The sequence below is a fragment of the Equus caballus genome, chromosome 18 (assembly GCF_041296265.1).
Source record: "Equus caballus isolate H_3958 breed thoroughbred chromosome 18, TB-T2T, whole genome shotgun sequence".
Lineage (NCBI taxonomy): Eukaryota > Metazoa > Chordata > Mammalia > Perissodactyla > Equidae > Equus > Equus caballus.
Window position 1 is genome coordinate 51,230,758 of NC_091701.1, and position 18,553 is coordinate 51,249,310.

At 39.1% G+C, this 18,553-nt stretch overlaps 1 protein-coding gene across 3 annotated transcripts in view; it reads right to left on the reverse strand.

Moving 5' to 3' along the window:
• METTL8 (methyltransferase 8, tRNA N3-cytidine) overlaps window positions 1–18,553 on the reverse strand; it is a 194,592-nt gene that overhangs the window by 1,675 nt on the left and 174,364 nt on the right. The window contains exon 11 of one of the 3 annotated variants that reach the window (XM_070241209.1): window positions 4,091–4,227. The exons of the other annotated variants lie outside the window; for them this stretch is intronic. Within the exon in view, the coding sequence (XP_070097310.1) occupies window positions 4,133–4,227 (95 nt within the window). The 3' untranslated portion in view covers window positions 4,091–4,132. The remainder of the gene's footprint in view (window positions 1–4,090; window positions 4,228–18,553) is intronic. 3 annotated transcript variants of the gene reach the window in all.

The window sequence follows — 18,553 nt, forward strand, 5'->3', positions numbered from 1 at the left end:
AGATATGAGAGTCGTTTTTGTTTTGCCCACTCCTCCTTCCCCAGACCCCCATCCCTTACCATTCCCTAAGTCCACCCTGTCTCCTGAAGAGCCCTTTGAATTCATCCCTGTCCATCCATTCATTCATCCATCCCTCCTCTGCCATTGCCATTATCATTTCCCACCTAGATTATGGCAAAAGCTTTCTAACTAGTCTTCCTGCCTTCAGTTTCAGCCCTTTTCAGTTCAATTGCCATGGTTATATTTGTAATACCAAATCTGAGCATGCTTTTCCACTTTAAAATTGTTCCTTGGCTACTCAGAAGTGACTGGATGAAGTTCAAACTCTAGCACAGCCTATGTGAGTCTTTTTTATCTTATTATCAACTGCCTGTCTTTCCAGTTTTACGCCTGGTTACTCCTTCATGGGAATCCCACACTCCAGCCACACCAAAGTTATTACAGTAGCCAAACGGGTTATATACTCTGTTTCAATTCCCTTGCCTTCTTCCAGCTCAGAATTTCCTTCTTCCTCCCACCTTTTCCTGACCTTATTTGCCTGGCCCAACAACCAAGACTCAGTTCAAGGCTTTCCTTCACTGGGATCACAATTTAAATGGTTGTAATCATGGAGTACACCCAATTTTCCATCTTGTTTTTATCACTAACATTAAACATGAGCAATTTTCTAGTTTGCCAAGGTGCTCGTCATAATTATCATTTAACATGCAATATTAAGTTCTCTATCTTCTCTGCTCCCACACTATACTGCTTATAACCTTTATTATATCACTTATCAATTTGTTTTGTAATTATTTTTTTTACATGTTCACTTCCCTCACTAGGACTTGAATTCCTTGAGGGCAGAAATTTTTGTGGTATCTATTTCTATATGCCAGCACTAAATGAAAGTGAATGAATGACTAAATAATGGTGGCTCTGTTAGTACAACAGAAAATGGGTAATAATTTTTTTCCTTTTCTCAATTGCCCAAACTCTGTGACTATTTATTTAGATTTAGCATCTTTTAAAAAAAGAAGAAGAAGAAGAAGAAGAAAAAAAGCAGGGGTTTAGAATACAATTTTCAGTAGTAATATGTTATCTTAACCACTTAAAAATTTCTTTTTATTTATAAGAGGTCTTACAACTCCCAGTTTTGCTTAATATGTAGATATATAAAGGAGAAAGACTAGAAAAGTTTTTGTCTCCTGTTCTGTTTGTAACACACTTCATCGTGCATAATTAACAATTAACGTTCAGTTCTTGTCTTGCGAGTCCTTCTAGCAGTATTTGACTCAGCCGATTGCCCCCTCCTCCTTGACCCTCTGTCTTTATTTGACCTCGGGGACACTATCCTGGTTTCCCTCCTACCTTGATGGCTGCTTTTGATCAGTCCTCTCTGGATCCTCCTCCTCTTCTGATCCACTAAATATCGGAGTCCGCCAAGCCTTAGTCTTTGATTCCCTTCTCTTCTCTTCCTACAGTCTGCTACCTCACTCCCTTCGGCCCTGGTTCTCAAGCCCAGCTACAAATTGGAATCACTTGAGAAGATTTTAAAACGAATTACCAACTCCAGGCCCCTTTTGTATCCAAGCCTCTGGAGGCAGAGCCAGGATTTCACAGGTTTTTAAGCACCCTAAGTGATTGTAATGTGGGACCAAAGTTGGGGATCACATTGGGTGGCTTTAAATACCATCTCTATGCAGATTAGTTCAAGATATATGTCCCTGGCCCTCAGGTCTCTTTGAACTTCAACCTCAAATATCCAACTGGTTCTCAACAGCTTCTCTGGGGCTCTCTAATAACTAGTATATTCAAAACTGAACTCTTGATATTTGCCCCCAAACCTGTTCTTTCCCCAGTCTTCCCATCTCTGTAAATAGTCCCATCATTTAGCAGTTGCTCAGACCAAAACCCTAGGAATCATCTTTCATTCCACACTCCCCTCACTTCCCATGTCCACGTAACTCAGTCCTGATCAGCTGTACACAAAAAGGATTTTCCAAATATCATCATTTCTCCTCTCCTCCAAGGCTGTCACCCTAGCCTGGGCCATCATCATCATCTCTTACTGAGTTAAAGCAATAACCTGGTCATTGGTCTCCCGGTTTCCACTCCTGCTTTCCTATCCTCCATTGCCCACACAGTTGCCAGAGAGATCTTGAACAAATATAAATTTGGTCACATCATTCCATTTCTTAAAACCCTTCAGTAGCTATCTTCATACTTAAGAGAAAATCCAAACTTAGTCCACAAATGACCTGGCCCCTGTCTGGATCTCCAGCCTCCCCTCTGACTCCTTTACGCCTTGCTTGCTTTGTTTCACCTCATTGGCCTTCTTAAAGCTATTCCTCAAATGAGCAAACACACTCCCACTTCAGGGCCTTTGCACTTGCTGTTTCCTTTGCCTGGAAATCTTTTCCACCAGACCTTAGCACAGCCTGTTTCTTCACTTTATTCCCATCTATGCACAAATGCCCCCTCCTCAGAGAAGCCTCCCTCAACCATTCTATCTGTAGTGCAGTTCCTCCCTGCCTACCTTTATTATTCTTTAGAGCTTCAACACTACCTCAGATATTGCATGTATGTATTCTTATGTTAATGTTCTGTATTTTTCACACTAGAATGCAAGCTCCATGAGGGCAGATGTTTTATTTTTTTGCTGAGGAACATTAGCCCTGAGCTAACATCTGTGCCAATCTTCCTCTAATTTTTGTATGTGGGACACCTCCACAGCATGGTTGTTGAGTGAAGTAGGTCAACACCTGGGATCTGAACCCATGAACCTGGGCCCCCGAAGTGGAGCACATGGAACTTTAACCACTCAACCACAGGGCCAGACCCAGGCATATCTGGTTTCTCAGCACCTAAAACAAAATGTGTTTTCACCTATAACACGTTTGAAATCAGGATGCCCCTTACAATTAAGGGCATGACATAGTTAAATAAGCAATGTTTTCTTCTTTCTTTGTATAATATATAATAAAGATGCATTATATAGTCAATGATTTTAGGCTTAATGAAATATGGTACCAGGCACCCAACAAATAACATAATGGGCTGGGGGCACCAAATAAACATATAAGTAATTACAATAAGTGTTAATATACCTGGGCCAAAAAAGTTACATCCTGGTTATCATTTACATAGAGGAAATGCACCATAGAAACAGAAGATTTTCACCAGTGTAAGGTGGTCAGAAAGCCCTGGGTTATACCTCAAACACAGCTGTGGGGACCCTTGGCATACAGAACCCTAGAAGTCTTGAGAGTAGGGGGGGAGTCACTGGAAAAAGAAAGCAAATTTGAAAGAGAACTGGTCATCAAAGAAAAAGAGGTATCAAAGATACTGGACAAAGGTATGTCTAGAACCTGTCTCAACTAACAAAGTGATGCAAGTATAGCAATTGTTAGCCTCAAAGTCATTGCTGAATAAGACCCCCAAAAGAATATGGGAGCATCTCCTACCAAGCGTATAGTGCACTTTTCAAACAAAAATATTTTTTATATTGATAGCACCAATGTCTTATTAGCTAGCATTTTTCAATGCTTACCATATGCCAGGCACCAGGTAGTGTTTACGCGCATTATCTAATTTAATCCTAACCATAAACTCTATGAGATAGATACTATAGTTATCCTCATTTTACAAATGACAAACCTGGGGCATAGAGCGATTAGGGAGCTTGTCGAAAGCCATGCAGGTATTCAAGGAAGAAACTAGGGGCTGGCCCAGTGGTGCAGTAGTTAAGTTGGCACATTCCACTTCGGTGGCCCGGGGTTCACTGGTTTGGATCCTGAGTGCAGACATGGTACCGCTTGGTAAGCCACGCTGTGGTAGGCGTCCCACATATAAAGTAGAGGAAGATGGGCATGGATGTTAGCTCAGGGCCAGTCTTCCTCAGCAAAAAGAGGAGGATTGGCAGCAGATGTTAGCTCATGGCTAATCTTCCTCAAAAAAAAAAGGAAGAAACTAGAATTGGAATCCAGGTCTGCTTGAGGCCAAAGTCCATGCTCTCAACTGCTCTGAACGCTGCCTTTTATTTAGTTCAGTTTCCACAGACTATACTTAATTTCTGGATGGAATGTCATGGAGCTTTCAATTACATTACTGGAACTGAAGCGAAGGGAGCTCTTTGGCTTCTCACCCTTTCCTACTTCCTGATCATGTTTTCTCTTCCTTGACTGTCAGCATAAGAGAGACGGGCTTGGGTGCAGACAAACTTTGTGACAACGGTGGTAACAAAATCTATTGAATAGGCAAAAACAACAGTGGAAAGGTAACTCCAAGCCTGACAATCAAACTAACCAAGACATTAAGCAAAGCATTAGCTGAAATGGATTGAGAATCAGTCAGCTGTATAAGAAAAACCACAGAGAAGTTTAAGATCAATCTTGTCTAAATAGAGTCAAACAAAGCTGCTGTAACGTATATTGCTTTTATTCTTTTTGTTAAACATTTATAGACATTAAACTGAAGAAATATAAGTGGAGTTTAGGCTTTGTACAATTTCCTGGTTTGGGTTATCAATTTAAGTTAACAGTATCAAAACAAGTCAATTTTGAAGTATCATGGCCTTTTACACTGATGACTATTAAATTTTATATATACTTTTTATTGCACTGGATTATTCAGTGCATTTTCAGTGCTGTAATTTTGAATGACTCTTTCCAAGTTTCTGAGGTAGCTTGCACCTGCTCATGTTACAGCTTTTTACAGCCTCATGTAACGATGGATTTGAAGACTTTTCTAATATTTATTGTTACACCAGAATGGGTCTTATATTCCACATAAGAAGATACGGAATAGCAATTACCACTGTATAGGGAAATTGGCAATGCTACTGTGATGACAAGCACAGTTGTAGTAGTGTGACCAATTTCTTCATTTCCTTAATAACCTTCATAGTTGTAATGAGTCATCCCTGTCTCTTATTCTAAATTATAGGACACCCTTTTATTCCCAAACCAAATGAATATACATGATGACATTTTTTGCTTTCTCCTGCTCGTTTCAAAGACCTAATTTTTCATAATCCAGCAGTTAAGAGAATCAGACAGACGTGAGTTGGAATCCTGGCTAAGATAAAGAAAAGTTTAGAGAAGGCGTGGATTCCTCCACTGCCCCCAACTTGTCCTCTAGACGTCTTTCAGAGGCTATGAAACATGATCAGGCTCTTTGTTGCTGTGAGTCTGACATATAAGCAGCTAGCCCCTTCCATTCCTTTTATGAAAACAGAAGGAGGAAGAGAGGAGGAGAAGAGGAAGTAGTTTCCGGTTTGACAATCCAGCAGACAATATTTACTCTATATATCAATTTCACTATTCACAAATAAGAGATTTTTTAAGGAGCTGTTAAGTAACAGTCATCTGAGAAGACAGAACATATCTGCCTTCCAGGTCCTAGTGTGTTAGTAGGTGGCGTTCGTCACAGAAATTCAGACACTGAGCTCATGAGAAAGACAGCCTAAGCATATTATTAGTCATTTTATCCCTGTTAGTATCTTTTCTTGAGCGTGAATAATTGAAATCACTGATTAGCATCTTAGCAGTGCTGCAAACTAAGGAGACCAATTGTTTTCTCCTATGATTCCTGGAAACAGATGAGGAACTGTCTGAGCTGAGAAGATTGCAACATGTTTTAACTAGTTGCTTCAGTAGCACACAAAGTTTTTCTACATTGGCTTAAAAATGAGTGACTGTTATTTAGACAAAGATTTGAAACCAAAATTTTCAGTGATGTAAATTCTACAGATGAGTCATTTGACCTGTTAAAAGGAGTATGTGAGCATAAAAACAATGGTAAGAGGAAGTATTTTTGACTTGAACATAAACTTCAAAGTTAGAGAAGATGCCCCTCATGAGATATAAAACTATAGGCCTAACAAAAATATTAAAAAGTTCAGAGATGATTAACTCTGATAATGGTGATTGAGGAGTTATATTTAGATCAAGAAACAGATTCATTCTGTAAGAAAGCTTGAGAACAAGAAAGTTTCTGTTTGGATTTTGAAGAAAAACAATAAAGGTCTGCCATTTGTTCTGATCTTTCAACAGAAGCCAGAAGAATTAATGTCTCATTAAGGAAAAGAGTAGCTGAAACAAAATATGGTGTTTCTTTTATGAACTGGAAATAAAACATCAAAGTTGGTGGTGTAAAACTCTATAACATTGGGGCCCACCCAGTGGCGCAGCAGTTAAGAGCACACGTTCCGCTTCTTGGTGGCCCGGGGTTCGTTGGTTCGGATCCTGGGTGCGGACATAGCACCGCTTGGCAAAAAGCCATGCTGTGGTAGGCGTCCCACATGTAAAGTAAAGGAAGAAGATGGGCATGGATGTTAGCTCAGGGTCAGTCTTCTTCAGCAAAAACAGGAGGATTGGTAGTAGTTAGCTCAGGGCTAATCTTCCTCAAAAAAAAAATAACCAAAAAACACACCCCTAACATCACAAAGACCCCAAAATTGTCAGACTCACAAGTGAAAGCAATGTTGATTTGTTTCTTGACTTCAATTAGTATGAATCATTCTATGTGCTTAAACAATGAGGTGTCAGTATAAAGACTCTGAAGCATTAGTGAGCATCTGAGAAATCTGAAGAACCCAGCCAAGACTTGAACCCAAGTGCTCTGACGTCTCTGTCTCCAGACCTGCCCGTTCACCATGTTAACATCATCAAAGGTCTACATCTTCGCCTCTCTCTGTTTCCTCCTGATCTATCAGCTGCCTCTGGCTTCACTGCCTACCTAATGCAACCAAACCCTGCAATCTATCCCTTCAACCCCACTCTTGCCAAGACTATTAAGTTCCTTATTCCTTTGAGAGGTCATCCACTCTGAATCAATCCAAACACTGGCTTCTTATTCTCATACCTAAAAGTCTGGAGAAAAAAATCACCAGATTATCAAAAATTAATGTTAGAAATGGACATCTCTGGGGATAGGGCTATAGGGTAATTTCATTCTCTGTACTAATAAATGTAGAAGAAATGATGGAATTAGAAAATCACCTTTTGGCAATCAGCACAGTAACATTTCAGGCAAGAGGCAGCAATGGATGCTAATACCAAAGGGTGAAAGTGGAATGAGGAGCAGAATTTTACATAGTCTCTAAGTACTTCCCTCAAAATTGTATTAATTATAAATTACACAATGTTATAAACCATTATAATCCCAATAAAATTACTTAAAAAATTATTAATTATAAAAGAGTGGAGGAGGGGGAAGCCCCCTGGCCAAGTGGTTAAGTTTGTGCACTCTGCTTTGGTGACCCGGGGTTTTGCCGATTTGGATTCTGGGTGTGGACATGGCACCGCTCATCAGGCCATGCTGGGGTGTCAGTGTCCCACATAGCACAACCAGAGGCACTCACAACTAGAATATACAACCAGGTACTGGGGGCCTTTGGTGGGGAGAAGAAGAAGAAAAATAAGATTGGCAACAGATGTTACCTCAGGTGCCAATCTTTGGAAAAAAAAAAAAAAGGTTGAGGAGTAATTTTCCAGTTGAGAAACCTGGTAGATACCATCTTAAGCAACTGATCAAATTAGTGCTACCAGAAATGGGACAAATTGACATCATGGGCTACCCACTGGGATGCAATAACAAGAATTTGGCTTCACTTCTATGATGTTCCAGCAAGATCTGGGTCTAATCATAAGGAAATTTCAAATAAACTTACATTGAAAGACATTCTACAAAATTATTGACCTGTAGTCTTAAAAAATGTCAAGGTCCTGGAAGTCAAGGAAAGACTGTGGAACTGTTTCAGGGTGAAGGAGACTAGAGAGACACAACAACTGGGTATAATACTACAATATGTGTTTTTTTCAACACCACCAAGCAATTAACTCAATTCTGACACTAACTACCTGGAGAAAGCATCAGATCCTACAGGTTAAGGGCTCAGTCCCACAGGTTTGCTTCCTCTGCAACTTCAGATGCCAATCACAAGTCCAGGTTGTTACCTGTCTTCTGACTGGCTATTAATCAGTGGTTCCCACAATCAGGTTTGATTAATTTGCTAGAACAGCACACAGAACTCAGAGAAACATTTACTTATGCTTACCAGTTTATTATAAAAGGATATAACTCAGGCACAGCCAGATGGAGGAGATGCATAAGGTGAGGTATGTGGTAAGGGGCGTGGAGCTTTTATGCTCTCTAAGAGCACCACTCTTCCCGCACATCCATGTGTTCACCAACTGAAGTCCATCCTTTTGGGTTTTTATGGAGGCTTCATTACATAAGCATGATTGATTAAATCATTGGCCATTGGCATTGATTCAACCTCCAATTCTTATCCCCTATCTGGAGGTTAGGCGGGTGGGACTAAAAGTTCCAACTCTCTAATCACATGGTTGGTTCCCTTGGCAACCAGCCCCCAACCTTAGGGGCTTTCCAAGTCACTTTGTTAACATAAACTCAGGTATGGTTGGAAAGGGTTGGAAAGGGTTTATTATGAATACCAGGACACCTTTATCACTCTAATCACTTAGAAAATTCCAAGGGTTTTAGGAGTTCTGTGCCAGAAACTGGACAAAGACCAAATATATATTTCTTGTGATAAATTGCAATATCACAAACACATAAATCTGGAGTGGATCCTTTTCCTATAAAGAATACTGTTGGGACAATTGCCAAACTTGAATAGGGTCTCTGGACAAAGGGTATATCGGAGTTCTTCGCACAATTCTTGAAATTGTTCTGTAAGTTTGAAATTGTTTCAAATAAGTTGTTTCAAAATAAAAAGTAAAAAAGCTCCTGCTTTTCCATTTTTAAAATCATGAATCATTAGATACATACACAAAAAAATAAGTATAATGTATATGTCAGTTATGACACTTAAAAATAAAAATGAATACCTATGGGGACTGGCCCTGTGGCCTAGTGGTTAAGGGTTAAGTTCAGGGTGCTCTGCTTCGGTGGCCTGGGTTCAGTTCCCAGGCACAGACCTATATCACTCGGCAACGGCCATGCTGTGGTGGCAACCCACATACAAAATAGAGGAAGACTGGCACAGATGTTAGCTCAAGGAGAATCTTCCTCAGCAAAAAAAAGAAGAAGAAGAAGAAGAACACCTATGAATTTATCACTGAATTTGAAACATAGAATATTTATCAAAAATCTTAAAGTTCCCCATGGGCTTCTCTCCATCTCACCCTCCCAAGGAGTCATTATCCTGAATACGTTTTATCATTCCCTTGTTTTTCTTGAAAGATTCACCACACATATAGAAATTCTTAAATAAAATTTTCTAATAAGTAAAGAGGTATAGCATTTTCCCCCTTCTTTGTTTATTGGTTACTTTTATGTCTTCTTCTTTAAATCATCTGTCTTATCCTTTGCCCATTTTTCTATCTGGTTGGGTTTTTTCCTTATCAGTTTGTAGATACTCTTATATACTATGGATACTATCTTTGTCTGTTGTATCTGTTGCAAATATTTTTCCTAGTCTGATGCTTGTCTTTTAACTTTGTAACTTTTTTGTGGTGCCTTTCATTGTATAGATACTTTAAATGTTTATCTGGTCTAGTCTGTAGTTTTATCTATAACCACTGTGTTTCTTATCCTATCTAGGAAATCTTCCTTTTTTTAAAGATATCCAAATTTTCTTCTAATACTTTGGTAGTTTTGTTTGTTTTTATGTTTAGATCTTTAACCCATAAGTAATTTATTCTTTGTTTATGGTGTGAAGTAGGGATCTAAATTGACATTTTTCACCCGTGATACGCAGAATAATGACCTGACAGAGATGTCTATACCCTAAACCCCAGAACCTCTAAATGTTACTCCACCTGGCAAAAGAGATTTTGCAGCTATGATTAAGGTTATGAAATTTGAAATAAGGAAATTATCCTGCATTATCTTGGTGGGAAAAGCCTAACCACACAAGTCCTTAAAAGTGGAGAACATTTCCTGGCTGTGGTCAGAGGGAACTATGACTATAGCAGAATGGTTAGAGAAATGCAATGTTGCTGGCTTTGCAGATGGAGAAGAAGGTCAAGAACGAAGGAACGAGGATGGTTTCTAGAACAGGAGAAAGTAAGGAAATAGATTCTCACTCACAGCCTCCAGGAAGGATGCAGTCCTGTTGATACCTTGATTTCAGCCCACTGAGACCCACCTCAGACTTTTGATCTACAGAACTGTAAGATAATGAATTTCTATTACTTGTCACCATGATTTTGGTAATTTGTTAATTAGAAAACTAATAAACCCCTCTAACCAACACCTTTTTATTAAATATTCCATCCTGTTCCTACTAAATTAAAATGTCTTTACTGTGTACATAATTCCCATGCACATGCTGATTTCTGAACTCCCTATTCTGATCCATTCATCAGAATGGATCTCTCGGGGCCGGTCCTGTGGCCAGGTGGTTAAGTCCGTGCACTCCACTTTGGTAGCCCAGGGTTTCACTGGTTTGGATCCTGGGTGAGTACATGGCACTGCTCATCAGGCCATGAGGGGTGGCATCCCACATAGCACAACCAGAGGCACTCATAACTAGAACATACAATTATGTATGGGGGGGGTTGTTTTGGGGAGAAGAAGAAGAAGAGAAAAACAAAAAGAAGATTGGCAACAGATGTTAGCTCAGGTGCCAATCTTTAAAAAAGAAAAAAAGAATGGGTCTCTTTTCCTGATCCATAACCATATTGTTTTAATTATTGTTAGTTTATAATGCTGTTTTTGTTGTTTTAATGTCTTGAATCCTTCCTCTCCTTTTAATCTCCATTCTTACTTCTTTATTTAGGACCTTATAATTTCACTCCTCTTTCCTAGCATCGTTTTTTTTTTAAAGATTGGCACCTGAGCTAACAACTGTTGACAATCTTTTTTTTTTCTGCTTTTTCTCCCCAAATCCCCCCAGCACACAGTTGTATATTTTAGTTGTGGGTCCTTCTAGCTGTGGCTTGTGGGACGCCACCTCAACGTGGCCTGATGAGAAGTGCCATCTCCGCACCCAGGATCCAAACCGGCAAAACGCGGGGCCACCGAAGAAGAGCATGAAAATTTAACCACTCGGCTCCGCGGCTGGCCCCTTTCCTAGCATCTTAACCACTCTGTCTCCAGTTTCACTCTCCTCCAGTTCATTCTTCACTCTATTGCCAACATGATTTAAAATGCAAGCATCATCAGATTTCTACTCTTTGAATCCTTCATGGCCATCCTTCATCTTCAATACAAAGTCCAAATTTCTTGGTATGGTACATAAAAGTGGTATGACAAATGACACTGCCTATCTCATCAGTGTCATCTGCCCCTGCCTCACAGGTACCATCTGCTCCAGACACCAAAGAACCTGCAGTTCACAGAGTGCACCACTCTTTCAATTCTTTGTATCTTTGGCTATGTTGCTGCTTCTGCCTAGAATATCTTCCATTCCTCCTCCAAGCCAATCAGCACTGTACATTCAAAACTCAGATAAAGCACCAATTTCCCTCAGCAAACTTTCCACATTCCTCACTGTTAGATTGACCTAGTGCCCTTCCGTTGTCCTCCCACAGCAGCACAAATAGACCTCTTCCAGCAGGTATTATACATTTTTATTGCAATTATTGGTTTACTTGTCTACCTCTCTCACTAGATAGTGAACTCCTTGAAGACAGGAATTGTCTTTCATTTCTGTATCCACAGTACTTAACAGAGTGCTAACAACCTTGTAATAATAAGAAGAATATGAAAAATAATGAAATAAGTGGTAACTCATTAAAATCTGGGCAAAGTGCTTTTCATAATTCAATAACTACTAAGTGTCAGCTCATAATTTTGTGTTCTGTGAAACTGATTTTAACTAAAAATAATATTGTCCAGCTTGTTCACTCATCTTATTCACAAATCTTGGCTACAAGTGACTTTGGGATGCTTCCAAAGGAAGAAAGTTTCCTATGTTGAACAAATTCAAAAGAACATGACTCAGGCTCTAAAAGTAATCCAGAAGAGAATTTCTAAAATATTTTGAGTAGGAATGTTATTGCTGGATTATTTTGATAGGAATAAATGCCTGTGAGAACCACCAGATTCAGTGAAGTGCCTCTCCTCTGTGCTCCCATAGCAATGAACACAAACATCTAGCCTAGCACGTGTTGTGTCATACGGAAGTCATATATTTAAATCTCTTCTCCATTACCAGTGGTTTTTAATCAGGGAAAATAATACAACTCCCTTCCCCTGCAGAAGCGTTTGGGGAAATTTTTGATTGTCATAATGATGGGGGGAGGTGCCCCTCTCATTTAGTGTCTAGGAGCCAGAGATGCTAAATATCCTACAATGTGCAGGATAGTCCTGTACAACAAAGAATTATCCTGCCCAAAATGACCATAGTGACCCCATTAAGAAGCTGACTTGTTTTATCTTTGATTTCCCTTTGGCTAGGAGAAGGCCAGCACTAGAAGTCACTCTGAACTGAAACTGCAAAGGAATGGGGTCAGGAACACCCAGTCATAGTTTGTAGGCTGTGTGGGCTTAAATGACCAGTCCGTTACTTTGTAGTCACTGTTATAGTTACTTCTATATTTCTCTCTTATATAATTGATGAAAGATGAATGAGGAGAGAATTAAGTCATTAATCCAAGTATTTCTTTTTCTTTTTTTGTTGGTCCAGATAAGGTTAATGCTAATAGAAATATCAAAAAACCTTTATCTTCAGTACTTTCTTCCGTCAATCTACCCATCTCTAGGAGTCTCCTTCATATTTTGGCATCTACCTCCAGAACCTTCCCAGTTTGGCACCACTCTAGGAAATAGCCATCTTGGCCTGGAACACCATTCCTTTAGAGTCTGAGGTATACCTGATACGCCATTCCTCTAGGGTCCAAGGTCTTCAATGTTGAAACTGAGAATCCAGGTGGTTCCCACATAGTACGGTTTCTACGTTATCTCTAAATTCTCTTCTTTCTTCAACCTTCTACGATTCAACACCACTAAACATCTACAATATTTTCACAAGTCCTTCCTAAACTTACTCATGACTCTAAGCTATTAATGAACATGCACAGTTTTTAAAAGAATAGTGCCTGTGCCATGAATTGAAGTGCAAGAAAGAATTTTAAGGAGAAAGGGGCCATTTGAAGACCATTTCAGTCAAGCGGGAGATATTTTTTGGGCTGCTGGATTTCGGGTTTCTCTAATCATGATTTTTAGGAAACCAGCTCTCCACCATTCCGTGGGTCCATTCTTAATTTTAAAACGACATTGTTTATTGTCTGCTTCTGCTAGAATATCAACTTCATGAGAGCAAGAACTTTGTTTGATTTCTTTATACTACATCCCCAGTGCCTAGAACTCTACCTATTATATAGTGGCCCTCATTAAATATTTGTTAAATGAATGAATAAGTAATTTACTGTAAGTAGAGATTTAATCATTTACCAATAAAAGAATAGAGTGGTATATTCTACAACAAAAGAAAGTCATGGGAGGGGCAAGGAGCAGGAATCATATGCATAACATGAAATGTAAAAACAAATATCTCTAAATTATAAAGAGCACTTAAGCATGGTGCAAAGGTCAAGTGAAACTCATTTATCTTTTTTGTCTGATCTGGGTGAAGACTATCTAGTAAGCTCTCAGCAAAAATAAGATCGATTCTAAAGTATTACCCTGAAAAGTCCAAAGTCCATTAGCTTAAGCAATAATCCTGGACACACTTAAAACATTATTTTACAGGATCCTGATATGCACATTAAGACCCAAGCAAAATACCTCATAGGAGTAATGTTTGATACTTTACCAACAACATACAAAGAAATTACAACAATCCCATTTAACCATTTGTGTTTAATAGGAACCAGTAACTATTTCCATTTTGCAAAAGGACAAAATAAAGATATTTGAAGTATAAGTCAACCAGGAAAACCATCTTAAATCAATACTGCATCAAAGTGAAATTTCCATGCAACTAGACTATAGTGAAGGAATTTAAATAAAACTAAAAAATCAACTCAGGGGTCAGCCCCACGGCTGAGTGGTTAAGTTCATGCACTCCACTTTGGTGGCCCAGGGTTTCACTGGTTCGAATCCTGGGCACGAACATGGCACTGCTCATCAGGCCACGCTGAGGCAGCATCCCACATGCCACAACCAGAAGGACCCACAATGAAAATATATAACTATGTACTGGGAGGATTTGGGGAGACAAAAGCAGAAAGAACAACAACAACAAAAAGATTGGCAATAGTTGTTAGCTCAAGTGCCAATCTTTAAAAAAAAAAAATCAACTCAAACATTGATAGCATAATTTTAAGACTCCAAATATTTCCTGATTTTAAAATGTCAATGAGAAGTATGAGAAAGACTTGTGAAAACAACGTGCATTATTCACTGCATATGCCAGCCAATCTTTTAAAAGTTCAAAGTGTCACAGAGGGTTGCAAAAGAAATTCTGTCTCCTGGATCCTTAGTTCAAAATCACTCTCAGGAGAAGTGTTTCAACTTGCAATTGCATTAAGCAGCAAATAACAGAAAACGTAGTTGTTTTTTCATGTACCAAGAAGTCTGAAGGTAGACAGTGATATGAGTTCAGGAGGCTTCTATCTTTCTGCACCTCCATCTTAGCATATAGTTTTTCACATAGTGTTGTCATTTCGTGGTCACAAGATGGCTTCTCCACCTCCATCACTGTACATGAATTCCAAGCAGGAAGAAAGTGACGAAGGGCAAAAGGCATGTGCCAGCTAAAACTTGGTGAGAGATTTATCAGAAGCCTTTATTCAGTGACTTTTCACTAAGGGTTCATTGACCAGATCTTGTCTCACACGGCCACCCCAAGTTGCAAGGAAATCTGTGAAATGCAATGTTTTTACTGGTACATTGCCATACTCTTGGTTTTTGTGGGACAGATGCATAGTAGACTGTTCCAGATTAATGCAGTACTGAATATCTAACTGGGAGGCACTGAGTATGAAAGGATGCGGACCTCAGAGCCAATTTATCCTGATACTAATAAAGTTTAAACTTTGGCTTCCCTCACTTACATGGACCTCTCCAAGGTCCTGGGAGAGGTCCTGAAAAAATGTTCACAAGGTTGTATGTCTTAGAAAATTTGCACAATTAAGGTTTTTTTTACTTATGGAATTATACTGTTATTATTTTATTTTATTTTGAGGAAGACTAGCCATGAGCTAACATCTGCTGCCAATCCTCCTCTTTTTGCTGAGGAAGACTGGCCCTGAGCTAACATCCATGCCCATCTTCCTCTACTTTCTATGTGGGATGCCTGCCACAGCATGGCTTGCCAAGCGGTGCCATGTCCGCACCCGGGATCTGAACCGGTGAACCTCAGGCCACCGAAGCGGAACGTGCGCACTTAACCACTGCACCACTGGGCTGGCCCCTAAGGTCTTTTAATTGCAATTAATTAATACCACTGCTCTCTTACACTCTGACATTCCCATCCTCACAACATGAGGTGAGTGTTGTTGGAGTAGCCATGGGTATTTGGGGGATCAAGCTAAGTAGAAGCTAAATGGAGGATACATTCAGTTTGGATTTAGTGAGATATATTAAGGAGGGTCACAGTTGCTTCCGTGTATCGTTGAGTTATTGCCAGCCACTGAAGTGTAGGAATCATTTTCAGGAATACTACTGCTGCCCACTGTGCTAACTCACCTGGCACCGTGATATGAAGGTACAGGGCTCAACATAAAGCTCATTAATAAGCCACCACGCTAACACATTGGTGACAAGCTGTTCAATGAGTGTCTTCAATTCAAGGAGTAGTTACATTAGTCACGAACAAGGAAACTTGAAATGCTCTGAAATGTCATATATGAAAGAAGCTAAGTAAAAGTTTTCCAAAATTTCAAAATAATCCTAAAATTTTACCTGACATTGCCAATAAGTCATGATGCTGAAAGAAACTTTTCTCTATTATCAACAATAAAAAACAAACTTCAAATTTGCTAGAGGAAAATCTGGATTATCTTTGTATTCTATGTAAAATGTTATTGCAAAATTCAAAATCTTCACATGAAGAGGCAAACGATAAGCATGCAGCAAAAAAATGTTTTTAAAAATAGAGATGTGTCTGTCAGTTAATAAAATTTGTGTTGTTTTTCTGGATTTTGTGATATTCATGGTATTTGTCAGTTTTTAAAATCTAATGTGTTGTGATTTCTTTCCTCATTTTAAATAGTCGCTTTTGTTCCTGATTTTGTATCTTTTCTATTAACACGTTCCCCCTTCCTCCAAATTGGGTAACTTTCAAGCCCCATTGAACCTGGATCTGCCTTTGGGCCTCGGGAACCCAATAAGTCTCCTAGCAAGCAGTAATCTCTAAGGCCTTCCAGATATATCTCCATGTCCATTGGGAGAAGAAAGTGTAAGGAGAGTGGCATTCTCCTTTCAAGGCAGAATTGGAGCTGGCCGGAGATGCCCACTTGAAGTGTCTTTTTCCCTGAGCTGCATCCTGAATTCATTTAGCCTTCTTAGATGAAGTTCACTGTTAGGCATCCCACACCAGCCAGGAGAGGGTTATAGGAAGAAGACAAGAGGAAATGAGTTTTAAATTCTCTTACTCTTCCCACTGAAAACTAAACCTTTTGGTCCCACTGTATCCTTAAGAACTCCATTTTGTCATCGACCCATATTAGCTGTGTCTTTACCTGGACCTAAGAAGGGGTTTACCCAGCAGGTCCAGAACACTTCTCTAGGGGTATCCTGTGAAACATCAATCTCACAAATCTCTGATCCTTTGGCGTAATAAACTGGGGAAATGCTGCATGTTAGAGTCTTCTCTGAAGATGCCCAAAGCACACTAGCATTTCCAAAGCTTTAAAAAGTGCAGAAGTGGGTTGACTTTTATTCCACGTTTCCCAATCTAATTTGACCAGAGGATCCTATTTACCCCTAGAATACATCTTGAGAATTTTTGCTCTAAATAGATGTACAAACATTTTATTATTCTTATCATTACCCTCATAACACAAGTAGCATGTCTCCAAAGGGCATTTGGTCTTTAAAGAGCTGTTGGTAACAAAAGAAACCAAGTGTCGTGGCCAAAAGGTTAGAAATGGTTTAAGACAGTGTTAGGGGACTATCTGTACACACTTCAAATTCCAACATCTTGATGACTGTTGTCCCACCATTCATAAGGCAGATCTTGAGTCTATTCCCAAAAGAGAGGATTATAATGGAGGATCTTATTTGTTACTTGATTATGTTTCCATGCTATTATTCTCAGATTTGGAATTAGTTGCCTAACAGATCAATGTACTTTAACACATGCACTTTTTAGTTCTTAGTTACAGAATCTATGGAATGACTGAGGTGTAAAGTCTGCTCATTTTCCTTGGTTAATAACAAAGCCAGTTTAAATCGCTATAAGAAATCTTGTTTAAATTTGCTCTTTAAAACATTCTGCTCAGGTATAAACTTATAGTATTGGTTGGTAGCCACACATTTGGTAAAAGGAGAGGATCTGTGAGTTCAACCATATGCTAAGATAAATCAAGTGCATGAGACCAGTAGGCGTGCTTAGAAACACCAATACTAGGAGTGAATGAAAGGCCTGCTTTAGGAGTGGAATCACTACCGCTAGGACTTCATAAGCCTTACCAAAACCTTGTGTCTTAAAGGACACAAAATACATGTCTGTGGTGACTTTTAATTTCTTGTTTGCTTTTATTATTTATTTGTTGCTTTCATAATGCTATTGCCCTGGTCTTGGCATATCTGAGTCTTTTTTCCCTCTTGTGCTAAAAGCAAATGGAGGGCATAGTTGCAGCTCTCCATTGATGAAAGGTATTTCTTAGTTTCTAGTCATATTAATCTGCAAACACAACACTCAGGAAATGTAGGAAAATGAACCTCTGCAATCAGGGCTGCCATATATAGTGGTATAGGTTGTGGACTGTACAACCTGCACAGCTATACACAGCAGCCCGGTGCTGCAGTCTTCAATGGGGCCCTGTGTCTCCATCTTCCATACTTGCAGAAATAGGTTGACTGAAGAAGAGGGGTTTGTAAAACAATCTTATGAAATTCTATGATTTTTCTTTTCACACAAGAAGCAAAGTTGATAATTTATGATGTAACTTTAAGTTCCACACTCTTTATTATGGAAAAAGGTAAATTTTTGTATTTGAGAAAAAAGTTCAGTAAAATAAAATTTGAGTAAAAATTAGAAGTGAAAGCCATTGTGATTATTTTCTATAAAGAGAAAAAAAATCCATTTTTTTAACATTAGAGAAAAAGAGGGGGATTAAAATGTGAGGTTCTTGGCAACCACTACATGAATCATTATTCTGCTCATTCTCTGCTCCTTTTCTAACACACCCCTTTCTGCAATCAGTTCAAAATGCAGAATGTCTATGGCTGGCAAGTTGGAGTCAGCAGCAAAATTTCCCTGAGATGCATTTTTATATTTGCCTTCAGTAGAGATGGAACTAGTGAAATTCTTCCAGCTTTCAAAATTAAACACATGAAACACTCTTCACAACCCAAGACACTCTTTTCCCGATAAGATAATGTCAGACACTAAGAAGAAAACAATACGTAAGCAAGATCTATGGTTAAATATATACCATTTTCCAGAGGCCCATAAGTAAATACATCCTCATCTTTTGCTCCTAAA